The 17,997-nt window shown below is 40.8% G+C and overlaps 1 protein-coding gene across 1 annotated transcript in view; it reads left to right on the forward strand.

Annotated features, from left to right (window-relative positions):
• The first annotated feature begins 245 nt into the window (after positions 1-245).
• The window catches only part of LOC101891724 (protein O-mannosyl-transferase 2), a 139,588-nt gene continuing 121,836 nt past the window's right edge, over positions 246-17,997 (forward strand). Inside the window, exons 1-2 of the mRNA XM_059126888.1 lie at positions 246-518; positions 582-665. Of these exons, the coding sequence (XP_058982871.1) occupies positions 415-518; positions 582-665 (188 nt within the window). The 5' untranslated portion in view covers positions 246-414. The remainder of the gene's footprint in view (positions 519-581; positions 666-17,997) is intronic.

Consider the following 17,997-nt stretch of genomic DNA (forward strand, 5'->3'; position numbering starts at 1 on the left):
GTGTAAAAAGTTTCTGAAGACAACATATAAATAGAAGAAGAGAGCGCCTTTTTTATTTAACATTTTGCAACTTTTTGTTGTGCGGAAACGGCCAAAATGAACAAAAGTGGTATTTTATTTTTCAAGGCAATAAATGTATACACAAAATTAAGAAAAAAATTGTAAGCAGTTGTTAGCTCTACATTACTTTTTTATTATACCCTGTAGGAATGATAACCAATTTTTCCTTTATGATATCGTATGTGTCACCCTGTAAGAGAATTGTTGGTATCATTACTAGCAACGTTGCTAACTTCACTGAGAAACATCAACAATTTTTTGGTCGAATAACAAATAAATCTGGAGGCGGAAATAACAAATAGAGGGATCGACAATATCGATAGGATTATTCATAACGTTTTATCAGTCAAGGGTATGCTTCGGGGATTGACTGTTTTCAATCTCACAAACTCTAAAATGGGAAAATCTTCTGGTGAAAGTGACAGCTTCGAGGCTATTTCTAACACTGACCGCAAGCTGTAAGTTATATACAGGTCGCATTTGAATTGAATATTAACAGCTTTTTCTTAATGTTATTAAAGGTCGTGGTGGCTTGTTTTCTTTACGGTTGTTCTTCTAACATGTTCCACAAGATATTACAAAGTGACCGAGCCTGATCATGTTTGGTAAGTCCAAATCATACTTCAGAAGTCGCTGACATACAATTTCGGCTTAACTCTAGTTTAGTAATAACTCAATTTTTTTTCGAAATTTGTTCCAGTGGTAGGTCATTTTACTCTGATCCCGGGAAACTATTGTTTTCTTGGGGGACGGACCCGGGACCCCAGATTTTGACCCTAAAGTCGGGGTACAAGACCCCGACTAGACCCGGATCCAATTACCCGATATAGACAATATAGATATATGTTGGAAAGCTTATGAAGCTATCTAACAAGTGGTCAGATGATGGTAAGTGGTCACGGTTCGGAAGTTATAGTCAAATTATCGATTTTTTGAACGCAGATTTTTTATAAAACCCCCATATAGTCAAAAAAGGGCTCATTATGGGGGTCAACAAAATTGATGGCAATTTGTAGCTGATACTCTCACCTTTCCAAAATGCTACAAAATGTGCTAATACTTTTACTGAGTACAGAGATATGGGACTTTCCATCCGCATAACCAGATTCTAACCAGTTCATTGAAATGATGTTTTCAATAAAAATAAGGTTTATGGTAGCCGTCGTTGGATTACAAAAGCACCACATATAGAAAAGTTTGGTTCGCGTTAGCCGGTGTTTGACATACTCAGAGGAGAAAATCTCAAGCCACGGGCGAAGGCTGGCTATTTGCCAAAAGTGTCAAACTTAGAAAACTTTGGTTCGCGTTAGCCGATGTGGGACATACCCAGAGGAGAAAATCTTAAGCCTCGGCCGAAGGCAGCATATTTACAATAAGTGTCAAATTTAGAAAACTTTGGTTCGCGTTAGTCGGTAAGGGACATACTCAGAGGAGAAAATAGCAAGCCCCGGCCGAAGGCCTGCTATTTACAAAAAGTGTCAAATTAAGAAAACTCTGGTTCGCGTTAGCCGGTGTTGGACATGCCCAGAGGAGAAAATCCCAAGCACCGACCGAAGGCCGGCTATTTACAAAAAGTGTCAAACTTAGAAAACCTTTTTTAATTCCAACGACGGCTACGCGAAATAAACCTTTTTTTACTGAAAACATAATTTTAATGAACAGGTTAGAATCGGGTTATGCGGATGGAAAGAACCATATCTCTGGACCCGAAAAAGGTATTAGTAAAATTGCAGCATTTTGGAAAGGCAAGAGTGCCAGCTATAATTTGGGCCCTTTTTGGACTTTTTGGGGGTTTTATAAAAATCCGGGTACAAAAATCTATAATTTGACTATAACTTCCGAACCTTGACCACTTACCCCATCATGTGACCACTTTTTAGATAAATATCTTGTTCATAAGCTTTCCAACGTGTAACGACACGTTTCCCGCCTCCTGCTGGGGTATACTCAGGGGGGCAGGGTTCGTCACAGAAATTTATATTTTGCAGTGACGGAGAGGGAAGAAAATCAAGTTTTTTTTTTCTATTTACAAATTCAATGGATTTCTTTTATTATTATTTTTACTATATATACACACAATGTAGTTCGTCTAAGGACTACTGCTCGTGGTCATCGAAAGCCTCTCTGGCGACAGGTTGTTGCGTGTTGATACCTTCCCCGGATTGTATTCCTCTGTCCAGGCCCCTCGATGGCAAAAGTCGTCAGAACTGGTATGCAGGGAAACCTTTCGATCCTTCTAAAAGGGGTTCGGGAGACCTTTCAGCCCTCTAGGTCGTAAGATTTCGAATATTGTAGTCGGGAGACTTCCCTCTCGTATATTATAGTCTCGAGACTTTCGATCCGGAAAACACTAATTTTGATATTCGGGAGACCTTTCGGCCCTCTCAATCATACAAATCTTCAAATGTTAGAGTCGGGAGACCTTTCGGCCCTCTCGATTGCAAGACACGCTAAATTGTATAGTCGGGAGACCTTTCGGCCCTCTCGATCGGAAAACACTAATTTTATATTCCTGAGACCTTTCGGCCCTCTCGTTTATAAAAATCTTCCAATGTTAAAGTCGGGAGACCTTTCGGTCCTCTCGATTGAAAGAAACGCTAAATTTTAGAGTCGGGAGACCTTTCGGCCCTCTCGATCGGAAAACACTAATTTTTATATTCGTGAGACCTTTCGGCCCTCTCGATCATAAAAATCTTCAATCGTTTAAGCCAGGAGACCTTTCGGCCCTCTCGATTGAAAAAAAAACACTAATTTTTATATTCGTGAGACCTTTCGGCCCTCTCGATCATAAAAATCTTCAAAGGTTAAAATCGGAAACCTTTCGGCCCTCTCGATTGAAGGAAACACTAAGTTTTATCGTCGGGAGACCTGTCAGCCCTCTCGATCGGAAAAAAACACTAATTTTTATATTCGTGAGACCTTTCGGCCCTCTCGATCATAAAAATCTTCAAATGTTAAAATCGGGAGACCTTTCGGCCCTCTCGATCGAAAGAAACACTAAATTTTATAGTCGGGAGACCTTTCGGCCCTCTCGATCGAAAAAACACTAATTTTTAGATTCGTGAGACCTTTTCGGCCCTCTCGATCAAAAAAAAAGCACTAATTTTTAGATTCGTGAGACCTTTTCGGCCCTCTCGATAGAAAAAACACTAATTTTTAGATTCGCGAGACCTTTTCGGCCCTCTCGATCAAAAACACTAATTTTTAGATTCGTGAGACCTTTTCGGCCCTCTCGATAGAAAAAACACTAATTTTTAGATTCGTGAGACCTTTTCGGCCCTCGCGATAGAAAAAACACTAATTTTTAGATTCGTGAGACCTTTTCGGCCCTCTCGATCACAAAACACAAATTTTTAGATTCGTGAGACCTTTTCGGCCCTCTCGATAGAAAAAACACTAATTTTTAGATTCGTGAGACCTTTCCGGCCCTCTCGATCATAAAAATCTTCATATATTAATCTTCACTTGCACTTTAGGACAGGTAGGGAATTGGATTGGGGTTATTAGTTCCTTAGCAAATTAACTTACCCCAAGATTTTTTTTCCACCTGCTTCCAGCACGTTGCTCGGCTTCACCTTTTCCTTGTTTTTTTTTCACCCCGAGTCTTTGGTATCGCAGTCCTGATGTTCTGTCCGCGCGCGATCGTCGTTCTTCACTGACTGCCCCCCAATTCGCTCAGCACATCCCCTTTAAAGACTGGGTTCTGCCACGGCGAATTGGTGGCTTCGCTGCCATCTCCAATTTTCTCTGCAGTGATCGCCTGACTGCCCATTGGTTACCGTCGTCGAACAACGGTACTTTGTTTACCAACTTTTGATTCTCTCTCTCCCTTTCTCTGCCTCATTCCAAGGGACCGCTGTCCTGACCACTGCCTACCGTCGTCGGACAACGGTACCTTGTTTACACATTTTGCATTCCCCATGACTATTTTGTGCCCTACTGTACCCCAAAAATTATCACTCGAATGCAATTTATATTCTCTGTATTTTACAAGTGGGAAAAAACAAAAGAAAAAAAAATAGATTTAAAGGTGGGGAAAAAAACAAAAATATAAAAAAAAATAAAATACCATCCTGGCATTACACTTCTGTGTGGGGGAAAACGAGGTTTAGCGACTTTCCCCCCTCACACTGCTCTCCTCTCCCGGGGAATGACGATAGCGTCCCCCCTTCTATTGATATAAATGCGGAACGCCTGCCCGTCTGGTAAGAACACCACTCTCTTATATCGGCTATGTGGACGGTGGACGGCTAAGGCTTGTTGCACAAAAGGCTCCAACTGCGCGACTGTTCCTGCCGACAGTTGCGTTCTGCATTGGAATGGTGTACCTAAAGGGACGAAAATTTCGTCCTCGTTCTGGGCTTTTCCTGGACTTGTCATCTCGCTCGGGTTCCTTGTTGATGTGCTTGGGGCAGCCGACGGTGAGGTTGTATACAGCGACATCTCCGATGTGAGGGACTGAGAGCTCGACTCGGGTAGAACTCGTCCAACTATCGACTCGGAGCTTATGGGTGAGTAGGGTGGGATGTGTGAGGGTTGGCTTGCATCCGCCACCTCTAGCGCCGAGGTGTGGAATTGCGACACGGGCTCCCCCAGCAATGAGGACGAAGTCTGCAGCACTTCAGGATAAATAGGTGGGCTTGTGGGGGCGAGAACATATTCTTCCACTGACACAATTGGGGAAGGTGTGGTAGGATTCGAGGAACAGCGTGGCGGCGGGGCCTCACATTCCTCATCGCTCGATATCTCTATGACAGAGGAAATCGGCGATGTGATGGGGCAATAACGTTCCCTTTCGGTCTGACGCTGATGTCGGGCTATATCCTCCTCCGTCAGCCGTTCGACAATAACGAAACATGGAGGAAGAGCCTTTCCCATTGGGCAGGTCACATTGTCGGTGTTAGAGGTCACCCGTTGCAACCTGATTTTTAGGCCACTGGCCTCCAACTGGCGCCAACGTTCTTTGTAGTACGCCTTGGTGTGTGGGGCGGCCTTCATCTTCACTTAATTTTTTCCCGTCACCTACAAATAAACAAAAAGGTCATAACAAGTGGAAAGATCAATTGGGAAGGGTTGGTGGGGTTGGATTTCCAGAGGGGAAGTAGGGCTTGAGTTCGCTTAGGTGGACACTACGAAGTTCTCCTGTTTTCAATTCCCTAACCCTCGCGATAACTGGAGATGGAAAGCTGATCACTTCATATGGCCCTCCAAATTTGGGCGCCAATTTTGCTGCGAAACTCTCCACGGATTTGGATTGTGGATGTTGTTTAACAAGTACCAGATCCCCAATCTGCGGCTTCCACGGACGTCGTCGCAAATTATAATATCGGCGTTGGTCCTCTCCGGCTCTACCCAAATGATGTCGTACAATTTTGAATATTTCTTTCAGCTCCCTTTCCTTGGACGCCGGGTCACGGTGAGCCTCCCCCGTCCCCAATACAACTTCATCAAAAAGTGCACTTGGTAGTCGTGGTTCTCGCCCTTGAACCAGGTACGCTGGACTGTACCCAGTCGTTTCCGAAGTGCTAGTGTTCAATGCCAGTATAATTTCTGGAATACATTCATCCCATCGGTTATGGTGTTTCCCGGCCAGCTGGGCCATCATGGTTTTAATTGTCCTATTTACACGTTCTGTCGGATTTTCCTGTGGAGTGTATGGAGCAGTGAACTGGTGCCGTACGCCGATGCCCTTCAGAAACTTCCTCACTGTATTGCTGGTAAATTGACTGCCATTATCAGTTATGAAAATCTTTGGGGTTCCGAAGCGGGATAATATTCTTTCCCTGAACGATTTCACCACTCCTTCAGCTGTAGCCTTCCGCAAGGGAACCAGTTCCGTCCACTTTGAGAATCTGTCGAACAATACTAATAGCACGCTGTTCCCGTGTTTTGTTCTAGGCAACGGACCTACGAAATCTGCGCAGACCGATGCCCACGGTTCTTCTGGCACGGTAATTAACATCTGTCCAGCTGGAGCTACTTGATTCGGCTTGAATTCCTGACACAACTTGCAACTCCGGACAAAGTTTGCAACATCCCTGACCATACCGGGCCAGTAGTACCTGTTACACACACGATTAATCGTCTTTCTGATCCCCAAGTGCCCAGCTGCTGGTTGGCAATGATTTTCATTTAGTACTCGCTCTCTAAGGTAAGTTGGCACGCACAGCTTCCATGGCGTGGAGTCATCATCATTAGGGTGCCTAGCAATGTGTCGGAACAATTGATCGCCTATAATTGAATAATCCGAGAACTTTTGTGGGTTTTTCCTGACCTCCTCCATCTTTTTCCGCACCCAAGGACAAACTTCCTTGGCATCGACCACCGCCCGTTGTAGCAACTGTAATGGTTGTCTAGATAGCGCGTCCGCAACGACGTTCTGCTTCCCTTTCCTGTAATGAACCGTAAATTTGTGTTGTTGTAACTCTAAGGCCCATCGCGCCAATCTTCCGGTAGGGTTATCTATAGAGTTCAGCCATTTAAGGGATAGGTGATCGGTTACCACTAAGAACTCGTACCCTTCCAGGTAAGGTCTCATCTTCCGGATGCCCCACACTATGGCCAAACACTCCTTCTCGGTGGCCGAGTAGTTCCTCTCCGCACCGTTCAACGTCCTACTGGCATATGCTATTACGCGCTCCCCCTCTTCGAAATCCTGCGTTAAAACGGCACCTAGTCCATGCTCACTGGCGTCTGTTTGCAACTTAAACATCCTTGCAAAATCCGGACAAGCCAGGACCGGGGCCTGGGTGAGTCTCATCTTCAATATCTCGAAAACAGTGTGATGATCCTCCGTCCACTTCCAGTGCTTTCCCTTTTTAAGTTGCGAAGTAAGGGGATATGCCAGTGTGGCAAATTCTGGTACAAAGCGCCGATACCACGATACGACTCCTAGAAATCTTCGCAACTCTCTTAAATTAGTTGGAGCGGGAATCTCTTGAATAGCAGCCACTTTATCGGGATCGGTATGTATGCCTTCTCCACTGACGACGTGGCCTAGATACCTAGTCTCACTTTTAAAAAACTCGCATTTTTCCGGATTTATCTTTAAATTGGCAGCCCTTAATCTGCGAAACACTTCACCTAAATTCTTCAGATGCTCCTCCAGTGTTTTCCCCGTCACAATAATATCGTCCAAATACGCAAAGGCGTGTGGTTCCAAATCCGGACCAATGACCCTATCGAGGGCTCTCTGAAATGTTGCCGGTGCCGAATGCAGCCCAAACGGCATAACTCTCCACTGATAAAGACCCCTCCCTGCAACTGTAAATGCCGTGTACTTTTTGCTACTCTCTTCCATCGGGATCTGCCAATACCCGTCTTTCAAGTCCAAACTACTGACGTATCGGGCTTCCCGTAGCCTATCCAGTATCGCGGAAATTCGGGGTAGTGGGTAGGCATCCGGGTCGGACTTGCTATTTAAGTGTCGGTAATCCATGCACAGACGCCACGTACCATTCTTCTTTTTCGCTAACGTTATCGGAGAGCTGTAGGCACTTGCAGATGGTTCTATGTATCCATTGGCTAGCAGTTCATTGATTTTCCCATCAATAATTGCCTGCATTGCCGGATTTCGGGAGGCGTACCGCAGCTTAAAAGGCCGATCATCGTTGAGTACGATTTTATGTCTGGCCACCGTTGATAATCCATGTAAATCCCTAAACTTCTGCAACTCCTCCTCCAAAAACGTTCGTATCCTCCGTTGCTCTTCTGAATCATGGTCACACATCATAATGTTCCCACCCGAGCTGTTCCTTTCTGTTACATTCGACGTTTCACGGACCTCCGAATCTCCGCTTTGCCCAGCTGTCAACTGTCGATTGATTTCTTCCATATTATGTTGTTCCGCCTCTTTTGTTTCAAACCTGCATGTCAATCCCGCACAGGTGATTTCTGCGTCACACTTCGCAAGGCAATCCAATCCGAGGAGCACATCTTCCGTCGCATTAGGCATCACCAGCAACTTTTCTCGAATATTCCTATTACCAATCCAAATCTCTGCTTCCAATGCGTGATTAATGTGTCGCTGTGATCCATCCGCCAAGGTAACTACCAATCTCTCCGGCATCCACTTGCTCCCATCCGATATCGAACGGGCAAACTCCTCACTGACAAAACATCGAGTGGCTCCCGTGTCAACTGTCGCCTCTGCCTTTCGGCCTCCGATGTTAATCGTAGCAACTAGGCGTGTGGTGTCGAGGTGGAGGGACGATTTCATTGTTGAGTCTGGCTCTCTCCGGGACTCGTAACCCCCCTTTGCATACGAGTCCGATCGCCGTTTCCCGATCGGTGGCGGCAGCATTGGTCTGACCTCAAGTCCCTCTGTCCACATACCCAGCAGAATATGACTGGTTCTCGTTGGCAGTTATATGCGAAATGACCGTCTTGCCCGCAGCGTCTACATGCAGTTCTAGGGTTAATCCGGGGTAACTGCTGTTGCTGCCTTTCTTCCGGGTGCATCCTGCGATGCTGTTCCCGGGGCTGAGTCGTCAGAGGGGGTATGCTCTCCATGTCCTCCGCCATTTCCAACAGGTCGCTTAAGGTGAGGAAATCACGTCTCCTTATATACCATTGATATTCTGCCAATGCATTTCTAAAAATTCGATCCAGTTTTTGTTCCTCACTCAGGTCGCTATGCCTCATTAGATTTTGCATGTGCAGTGTATAATTTTTAAATGTTTCGCGAGGCTTCTGTCTCCTTTTCCGTATTTCGTCGTCCAAATGTTCATAATACCTTCGAGGCAGGAAGAATTTCAACAGATCCTGCTTAAAACCCGGCCATGATTTCCAATTCCGATTGTTGTTCCGGAACCAAATGAGGGCCCTTCCCACGAGGACTTCTGGCATTACGGCAGGTAGTAAATCCTGTTCTATCTCATGCATGGTGGTGAGTTCTTCAAGCCTCTCGATAAATTCCCATGGTTCCCGTTCACCATCGTATGACACATTCCATTTACGAATTTGCTCTGCTATTCCTTTCATTACCGATCCGTGTGGCGACAGTGAGGCTCCGCTAGATGGGGCCCCCCGGCGTTGATCCGTCATCTCTTCATTGTGGCGTGGGCAACGTTCCCCTATGAATCTTGTATTCTGTTCATTCTGCAAATTCAAAGTTTCCATTTGATGCTCGACTTTTGTGGGAGATAACTCCACCCCCTCGGCCGTAGTCAGAGTGACCACGGGTAAAGTCCTAGGAGACTTAGACCTGGGAGAGGAAGTCGCTGCTTCGTGCTTTTCCTGCAGAATAAGGAGGTTCCGCAGGGTCTTCGGAGAATGTTCTTCCCCAAGAAATTGAGCGAATCTCCTCCTCAGTTCCTCCACCGTACCACTGGTGTCCCGGTCGTATTCACTCAAATAAGTAATAAGTTCTTCCTTGCGAAGGCTGTAAGCCCAGGACAATCGCAACGCACTTTCCATTTGGTAGTACCCTTTATGAATTTGTAAACACTGTTATAACAGTTTATTTCACCTCTCGTGTCCCTGCTCGGGCGCCACTGTAACGACATGTTTCCCGCCTCCTGCTGGGGTATACTCAGGGGGGCAGGGTTCGTCACAGAAATTTATATTTTGCAGTGACGGAGAGGGAAGAAAATCAAGTTTTTTTTTTTCTATTTACAAATTCAATGGATTTCTTTTATTATTATTTTTACTATATATACACACAATGTAGTTCGTCTAAGGACTACTGCTCGTGGTCATCGAAAGCCTCTCTGGCGACAGGTTGTTGCGTGTTGATACCTTCCCCGGATTGTATTCCTCTGTCCAGGCCCCTCGATGGCAAAAGTCGTCAGAACTGGTATGCAGGGAAACCTTTCGATCCTTCTAAAAGGGGTTCGGGAGACCTTTCAGCCCTCTAGGTCGTAAGATTTCGAATATTGTAGTCGGGAGACTTCCCTCTCGTATATTATAGTCTCGAGACTTTCGATCCGGAAAACACTAATTTTGATATTCGGGAGACCTTTCGGCCCTCTCGATTGCAAGACACGCTAAATTGTATAGTCGGGAGACCTTTCGGCCCTCTCGATCGGAAAACACTAATTTTATATTCCTGAGACCTTTCGGCCCTCTCGTTTATAAAAATCTTCCAATGTTAAAGTCGGGAGACCTTTCGGTCCTCTCGATTGAAAGAAACGCTAAATTTTAGAGTCGGGAGACCTTTCGGCCCTCTCGATCGGAAAACACTAATTTTTATATTCGTGAGACCTTTCGGCCCTCTCGATCATAAAAATCTTCAATCGTTTAAGCCAGGAGACCTTTCGGCCCTCTCGATTGAAAAAAAAACACTAATTTTTATATTCGTGAGACCTTTCGGCCCTCTCGATCATAAAAATCTTCAAAGGTTAAAATCGGGAGACCTTTCGGCCCTCTCGATTGAAGGAAACACTAAGTTTTATCGTCGGGAGACCTGTCAGCCCTCTCGATCGGAAAAAAACACTAATTTTTATATTCGTGAGACCTTTCGGCCCTCTCGATCATAAAAATCTTCATATATTAATCTTCACTTGCACTTTAGGACAGGTAGGGAATTGGATTGGGGTTATTAGTTCCTTAGCAAATTAACTTACCCCAAGATTTTTTTTCCACCTGCTTCCAGCACGTTGCTCGGCTTCACCTTTTCCTTGTTTTTTTTCACCCCGAGTCTTTGGTATCGCAGTCCTGATGTTCTGTCCGCGCGCGATCGTCGTTCTTCACTGACTGCCCCCCAATTCGCTCAGCACATCCCCTTTAAAGACTGGGTTCTGCCACGGCGAATTGGTGGCTTCGCTGCCATCTCCAATTTTCTCTGCAGTGATCGCCTGACTGCCCATTGGTTACCGTCGTCGAACAACGGTACTTTGTTTACCAACTTTTGATTCTCTCTCTCCCTTTCTCTGCCTCATTCCAAGGGACCGCTGTCCTGACCACTGCCTACCGTCGTCGGACAACGGTACCTTGTTTACACATTTTGCATTCCCCATGACTATTTTGTGCCCTACTGTACCCCAAAAATTATCACTCGAATGCAATTTATATTCTCTGTATTTTACAAGTGGGAAAAAACAAAAGATAAAAAAAATAGATTTAAAGGTGGGGAAAAAAACAAAAATATAAAAAAAAACAAAATACCATCCTGGCATTACACTTCTGTGTGGGGGAAAACGAGGTTTAGCGACTTTCCCCCCTCACAAACGATACCTATATTGTATATTACGGGTAATTAGATCCGGGTCCATGCTGGGTTCTGAACCCCGATTTTCGGGTCAAAAATCTGGGGGTCCCGGGTCCGTCCCCCGAAAAAAAATATAGTTTCTCGGAATCAGGGTAAAAATACCTACCGCTGGGAAAATTTTCGAAAAAGGAGTTTTTACTAAACTAGAGTTGTTCCACAATTTCTAAAGCTTTTCAAAGTGAATTTAAAGGGCAAGTTGAGTTTAGGTGCTAGTATTGTCTAGGTTCCGTCCGCCGATAAATTTCAAAATATATTTTGGAAAGTGCATACTTTCCTAGTAATGGGCCCTTAAATTTCCATTATGCCAGATGTATTTTCAGTATTTGTAAGACCAATCAATGCAATGCTTACTTTTTTAGTTAGTCATCTTTTGCAAAGCCTGGGATTTTCTGAGTATGCTCAACACGGGCAACACAATCATCAACAAATAAGTGTAAAAACATTATTTGTAAATATTTTATATCAATTCGCTTTACAATGTGCGTGAAAATAAATTTAAATTTTACTGCTTTGATTTTTCGTTTACCCCAGTCAAATTCCGTTGCAAAGGTGTCACTGCGTCCCTTACGCTTGACGGCACCACTATTGGCCTAAGTGTAGCTGTCATCCACCTCCACTTTTTATGTGAGTTCGGTAAATTCACCCTTAATTTCGCACATTCCATTAAAACCAATTAAACGTCTCAAATTTTCTATGAGAAATACGGTCTTTCTTATTTTGCTGCTGAACATCTCCGAATTCACCATGGGACAAAATGTTACCTTATTGCCCATAAGGGCAATAGCTAGAGCAGTTGTAGTTTTGCCCGTACCGGATGGTAACTCGAGCTGTAAGACAAGTCCAGCATTTTCTTGTTTTTCGTCAAATTCACAACTATATCAGCAGCTTCTCGGACAGCATTTTGTCCAACCAAAGCAGCGGCCAAGGGCAATGGAACACCTTCGCTATTTATGCTCAAACCTTTGATATGGTTATGGGCAGAAAGCGTTTTAATTTCTTCGATTTTCATAATTTGACAGCAAAGAAAGCAAAACATTCTAGAATTTTTGTCTGAAAAACGATGTTTGTTTGTTGTTTTTTCCGCGCCAACTGAGCACAATTCAATCACAATTACAGCTTTTTTGCCGAAACAATGTTGTCAACTTGGCGGCTTTGTAAAAATGTAGCAGGGTTGCAACTTCTAATTGCTAATGCTGCATGTGGTAACGTGTGGTAACGAAGAATATGAGTAACATTTTAACAAATAGTGAATAAAAAATATTTGATAGTGACTTTTCATTCTTTATAATGAAAGGAGGATATATTATTTAATAAATTGCGCTGTTCATTTATTGTTGCAAAAAAAATTATTTTTAATTTGAAAATAATGAATGTATACTACATATGATAATCAAAATTTTTATCTTAAAAATTACGTTATTCACCGCGCAATTTAAACATATGTATTTTTTTAAAGCAAAAGAATTTCAACATTGACAATTAAGAATTTTCTTTTATGTGTGTTGAAAATGTAAATGAATAATACAATAAATAAACAAATAAATGTTTGTGAAGTGTTTTATTATTGTAAATTTAAACATTCTGAATTTTTTACAACGTTTTTATATGGTAGATGTACCTGGATAATTAGGATATTACAGACGACAACAAATTTTACCATATTAGGGATGTTGAATAATTGTGTACACCAAGCCGAATTTTAGGTAAAGCTGCTAATTATGAAAATGTAGCAGAAATACCTTAACCACTACATATAACCTTCGTTCCCTTACTATTTATTTGCAAAAATAGCAGAAGAGAAAACTGTAAAAAATATTATTTTCTGGTCTTACAGAGAAAATAGTTAAAAGAAGATGGGGACAGAAAAATAGGAACACTAAAAAACCCAACATTTTGTCACCAATAACGCAACGGAACAGCCAATAATAATAAAATAAACAAAGAATTCTATTGCAGATTTTTTGTTGAACTTCAATTAAAAAAATTGCAGCTAACTTTAAAATATAAAAACAATAAAATTAAATTTAAGTCGACCGTCTGTGAGATTGTCGGATGGGGGTTTTTAGGATTGGTTTTAGTGGTCAAGAGCATTTTCGATGCTCTTTCCGATAATGGACACCATTTTCCCACAGTGGGTCCAAACCAATTTCTCCTACAGTGACCATATGAAATATAAGTCTGGACACTGTGGGATTTCCAGATGGGTTTGGATTATGAGAATAAGTGGTCTAGGAGCTTTTTCGATGCTCTTTCCGAAAATGGACACCATAAAGGTGCATCCCTAACCATTTTCCCACAATGGGCCCAAACCAATTTCTCCTACAGTGACCATATGAAATATAAGTCTGGCCACTGTGGGATTTCCAGATGGGTTTGGATTATGAGAATAAGTGGTCTAAGAGCATTTCCGATGCTCTTTCCGAAAATGGACACCATAAAGGTGCATACCTCACAATTTTCCTACTGTGGGTCCAAACTAATTTCTCCTACAGCGACCACATTAAATATAAGTCTGTCCACTGTGGGATTTCCAGATGGGTTTGGATTATGAGAATAAGTGGTCTAGGAGCATTTTCGATGCTCTTTCCGAAAATGAACACCATAAAGGTCCATCCCTAACCATTTTCCCACAGTGGACCCAAACCAATTTCACCTAAGAGGACCGCATGAAATATAAGTCTGACCACTGTGGGATTTCCAGATGGGTTTGGTTTATCATAATAAGTTTTCTAGGAGCCTTATCGATGCTCTTTCCAAATATGGATACCACAAAGGCGCATCCTTGATTACTTTCCATTAGTGTGTTTCAGTTTGCAGGAATTTATACGCGCAGTGTTTTGATGCCAAATTTGATATTGGAACAAAGTTAAAGCAATTATGCATTTTTTATTAAATCCATATAACATTTTTATTATTATATAATTTTCATTATTGTAACTTTTATTTTGTTTTCATAACAAGCGGTTTTGAGTTAAATTTAAATTTACTCTCACTAAAATGTAGTTAAATTTAAATTTATCTCTGAGAGAGAACCAGTGTTGGTAAACGAAAAATCAAAGTAGTAAAATTTAAATTTAAATTTATTTTCACGCACATCGCTTTACAGACAGTCTTGGACAACATTCATGTTAAAGAACAATTGAAATACACCCTACAGAATATTTTCGCGATAATATTCGGTATTTATTCTGATGCCATGAACGGAGAGCGACCATCGGCTGTTATGGCGGCCCACGCCATCACCATGGCCGGCTTGTGGCCAACCGAAGGTCAACATGTTCAGCTGATCTCTTTGGCAAGTAAATGCGATCTTTTTGTTTACAAACTGCTGGACAACGAACGTTTTCTCATCGGAGAAAACCAAATTCGGTAGTTCACCACTTTTTCGGCCAAGCATAGCAACTCTTTAGCTCTTTTGAGTTTATTTTCTTTCTGTTGCGATGTAAGTTCTTGCACTTTTTTTAATTTCCATTTTTCGATATTTGTCGAATGGAAAAATGCGATATGTGCAGCTCCCGAGCCATTTTTTGGCCACTGCGACGCGGATTTCGATCAAGTCGTTTCTATACTTTACGAACCATTTCTGGTATCTCTTGAATATTTTAAAGAAGTTGTTTGATATGATTTTCTTATCTTTTCAATCATTAGGCAGCACAAAATAATAAAATATTATACAAGTAAATACTTAATTAAAAAAAATGGAAGTTTTGTGCACTAATGTTTTAGTCCAGAGCTGTTTAAGAACAAGAGCTTTCTCGCCGGTCTAATTTCTCTCAGTTCATCATCAAATATGTTTAAAAACATTATTAATTAATTTGTTTGTATCAGTGCGCCATATAAATAATCATGGACAACATTCATGAAATGAATGGTTATCAATAAAGAAAAATACAATTTTTTCTCTTAAATAATCTGATTGATGGAATCGTCAATGCGCACACGTTTAATGTTGGAGTTGTTCTTTTTTGTTTTCATTGATATTTGAAAAACTGTGTGATGTTTTTTTTTTTGCACTCGAGTAGCAAATAAATATATTTTTAAATTATGATATTTATATGGAACTAGCTGGCCCGGTCCGCGTTGCCGGCCCGTAGTTTTAGTCTTTAATGCAAATTTTGCATAGCATAATATTTCACAAATCTAGCTCATAAAGGTGAACAAATCTATATATATAAAAATCAATTGTTGTTTGTTGGTAACGGAATCAGTTGAAAACGGCTGGACCGATTTGCATAATTTTTTGTACAAACGTTTGTCATACCCCAAGTTAGGTTTTTAAAGAAAAAAATATTAATCACGCTTCCTTTTACGCCCACTATTACGATTTATCTAAAATATTTATATTTGCCAAAATAGTGAAGATATCGGTTTGAGAATTATTACACGAGATGCTGTTGGCTTTCCATCCAACCCTAAGTACTTATTTAGGGGATGAGGAACGCGCCTACTTTTAAATCTATCTCTCTATATGTAAAAGAAAGTTGTGTTAGTTACTACTCTTATAAGATAAAAACCGCCGGTCTGATTTTAACGATTTAGACAAATTCGGAATTGCCTCTTGGCAGAAAAGAATAAAATACAAAAAAAAAAACGCGTAAAAATGTGAAATTTGAACATTTTCATTTTGACTTTTAAAATGTACAATAGTAATGTTTTATATTGCATATTTTTTCCATTTTGACTTACTATTTTCGAATGTACATTTGTAGTGTTTTTTTTTTAATTCTAATATGATGTGTAGGTTATAAAACTGTTATTTATAGATTTTATGTATTTATTCGTAATACCCAATAAATACATAAAATCCGTTGTCGCTTTATATGAAAATTCTAAAATCGAGAAAAATCGACAATTTTTCAATGGAATCGAATTTTAAAATAATAGTGCATTCTACCGACAAACTTCATAAGGACCTTTAAAAATTTGCCGCAAAAAAATCAGCGAACCAGTTGAAGATTCTTTTTCTTTTTTCTATATTGAAGTGAAAATTTTTTTATTGGTTTGAATTCTGAATGAATAATATTAAAAATGAAATGAGGGTGCAATAAAATGCTTTCTACTCCAGGACCTACATCGTGCATCAGCTGGAAGATGCGAACACATTTAAACAAACAAAAATGACCGAAGAAGCGTTATGGGGTTAATTTCAAAAAGTGGACCTGCTTCTTTCATATGACAATAAATTGTCAAATGAGAACACAAAATGCAAAATACATTGGGACTGCAATCAGTCAAATACCGACTATAAAGAACGCAAAATAGAAATTCTACCTAAACATTCAAGATACCTTTAATCGCTTTGGCAGGTCATGATATGGGTCATAACCCCTGATAACGGAACAACCCGATTTCAAGTATAATCTACATTTTAACCATATTTTTCGTACTAATTTTAGCTCATGTTGATAATTTAAGAAGAAACCATCTTTGCAAAAAATTATCAAGTTTTGGTATCACCATCATATGATTTAAGGTATTTTCGGGGTCTTGGCCACTTTTTTCATTTTTTGGCTCTTATTTGACATCTTTGTTTCTAAGGGGGAAGAAAACCTCTTCTTATAAAATTTTTATTTTTCGTAATAGTGCGCATCTTAGTCTTAAGGCTACCTGGGTAAAAAACGCTGGGGTAGAAAATCATCTTACAGATAATTATCCTCATAGGAATTTATTTAAGTATAGTCCCCACATTAGTATACCCTCAAGTCCACTTTCCCAACCAATGTGTGGTTAAAAAAGAAAATTTGGTATTCTATTGAATTTGTAACCCCCAATAAAATATTGGTTGGGAACGTAGATTTGGGATGTACGTCTATATGAAATAAACTCCGAAATGTCATTCTGGGACTCATTCAGTCGGAAATTGTAGCAGAAACATGAAAAAAATACGAAATTATAAAGTAACTTTATTGGATCTCCATCGCACAATTTAAATGACAAACAATTAATGCCCATCTTACGGTAATCGGAGCAAAAGAGTAATTCTTTTGGCTATTCCGACAACATTCTGCCTTCAAGTATGAGGTGGACAAAACTGAATACCACACCAGAGGGCTGCAACGAGTATACAAAAATTCAAGCATACTCGGTTTCTTACCTGATTTTTGTTGATGCAGTCGTTTAGCTTGATCTGAATGAAATGACCGTTTTCGCTTCGGATCGAATCGAACGCTCAGTTTGAATGACTTCACTCACAATCAAACATGAGCGTTCGAGACGGTTTGATGTGTTCAGCAACATGAGTTGATCGAACACATGAATGTAAATGAGCAATCACAACCGTGATTGTCTTCTTTGAATCGAGTTCGTTCAGCGTCATTGTTTATTCAACCATTTAATAAAGTTGCTACAGTTTATTTTGACTTTTTTAATATTTGAAATTGAAGAATATTGTGATAGTGCGACCGAAATTGTTGCAAGTAGAAACTACACAGGTGTAGGTAAACGAAAAGGTCGAAGTTTGTGAAAAATCTTGACCAATATTGTAAAATAAAAAAAAAAATTAAACATTTTTAGTTTTCTAAATCGCAATGATGTCTTTCTTTATTAAAAAATTTAATTTTGTTTTTTTTTTTTTCAAATAAGTCACTGAAGTCTAACATACCAAAAACCCAAATAAAATGAAAACATTGTCTGTTTATCTATCTTCTATCTATATATATAAAAATCAATTGTTGTTTGTTGGTAACGGAATCAGTTGAAAACGGCTGGACCGATTTGCATAATTTTTT

This window comes from Musca domestica, unplaced genomic scaffold, assembly GCF_030504385.1.
Source record: "Musca domestica strain aabys unplaced genomic scaffold, Musca_domestica.polishedcontigs.V.1.1 4, whole genome shotgun sequence".
Classification (NCBI taxonomy): Eukaryota; Metazoa; Arthropoda; class Insecta; order Diptera; family Muscidae; genus Musca; species Musca domestica.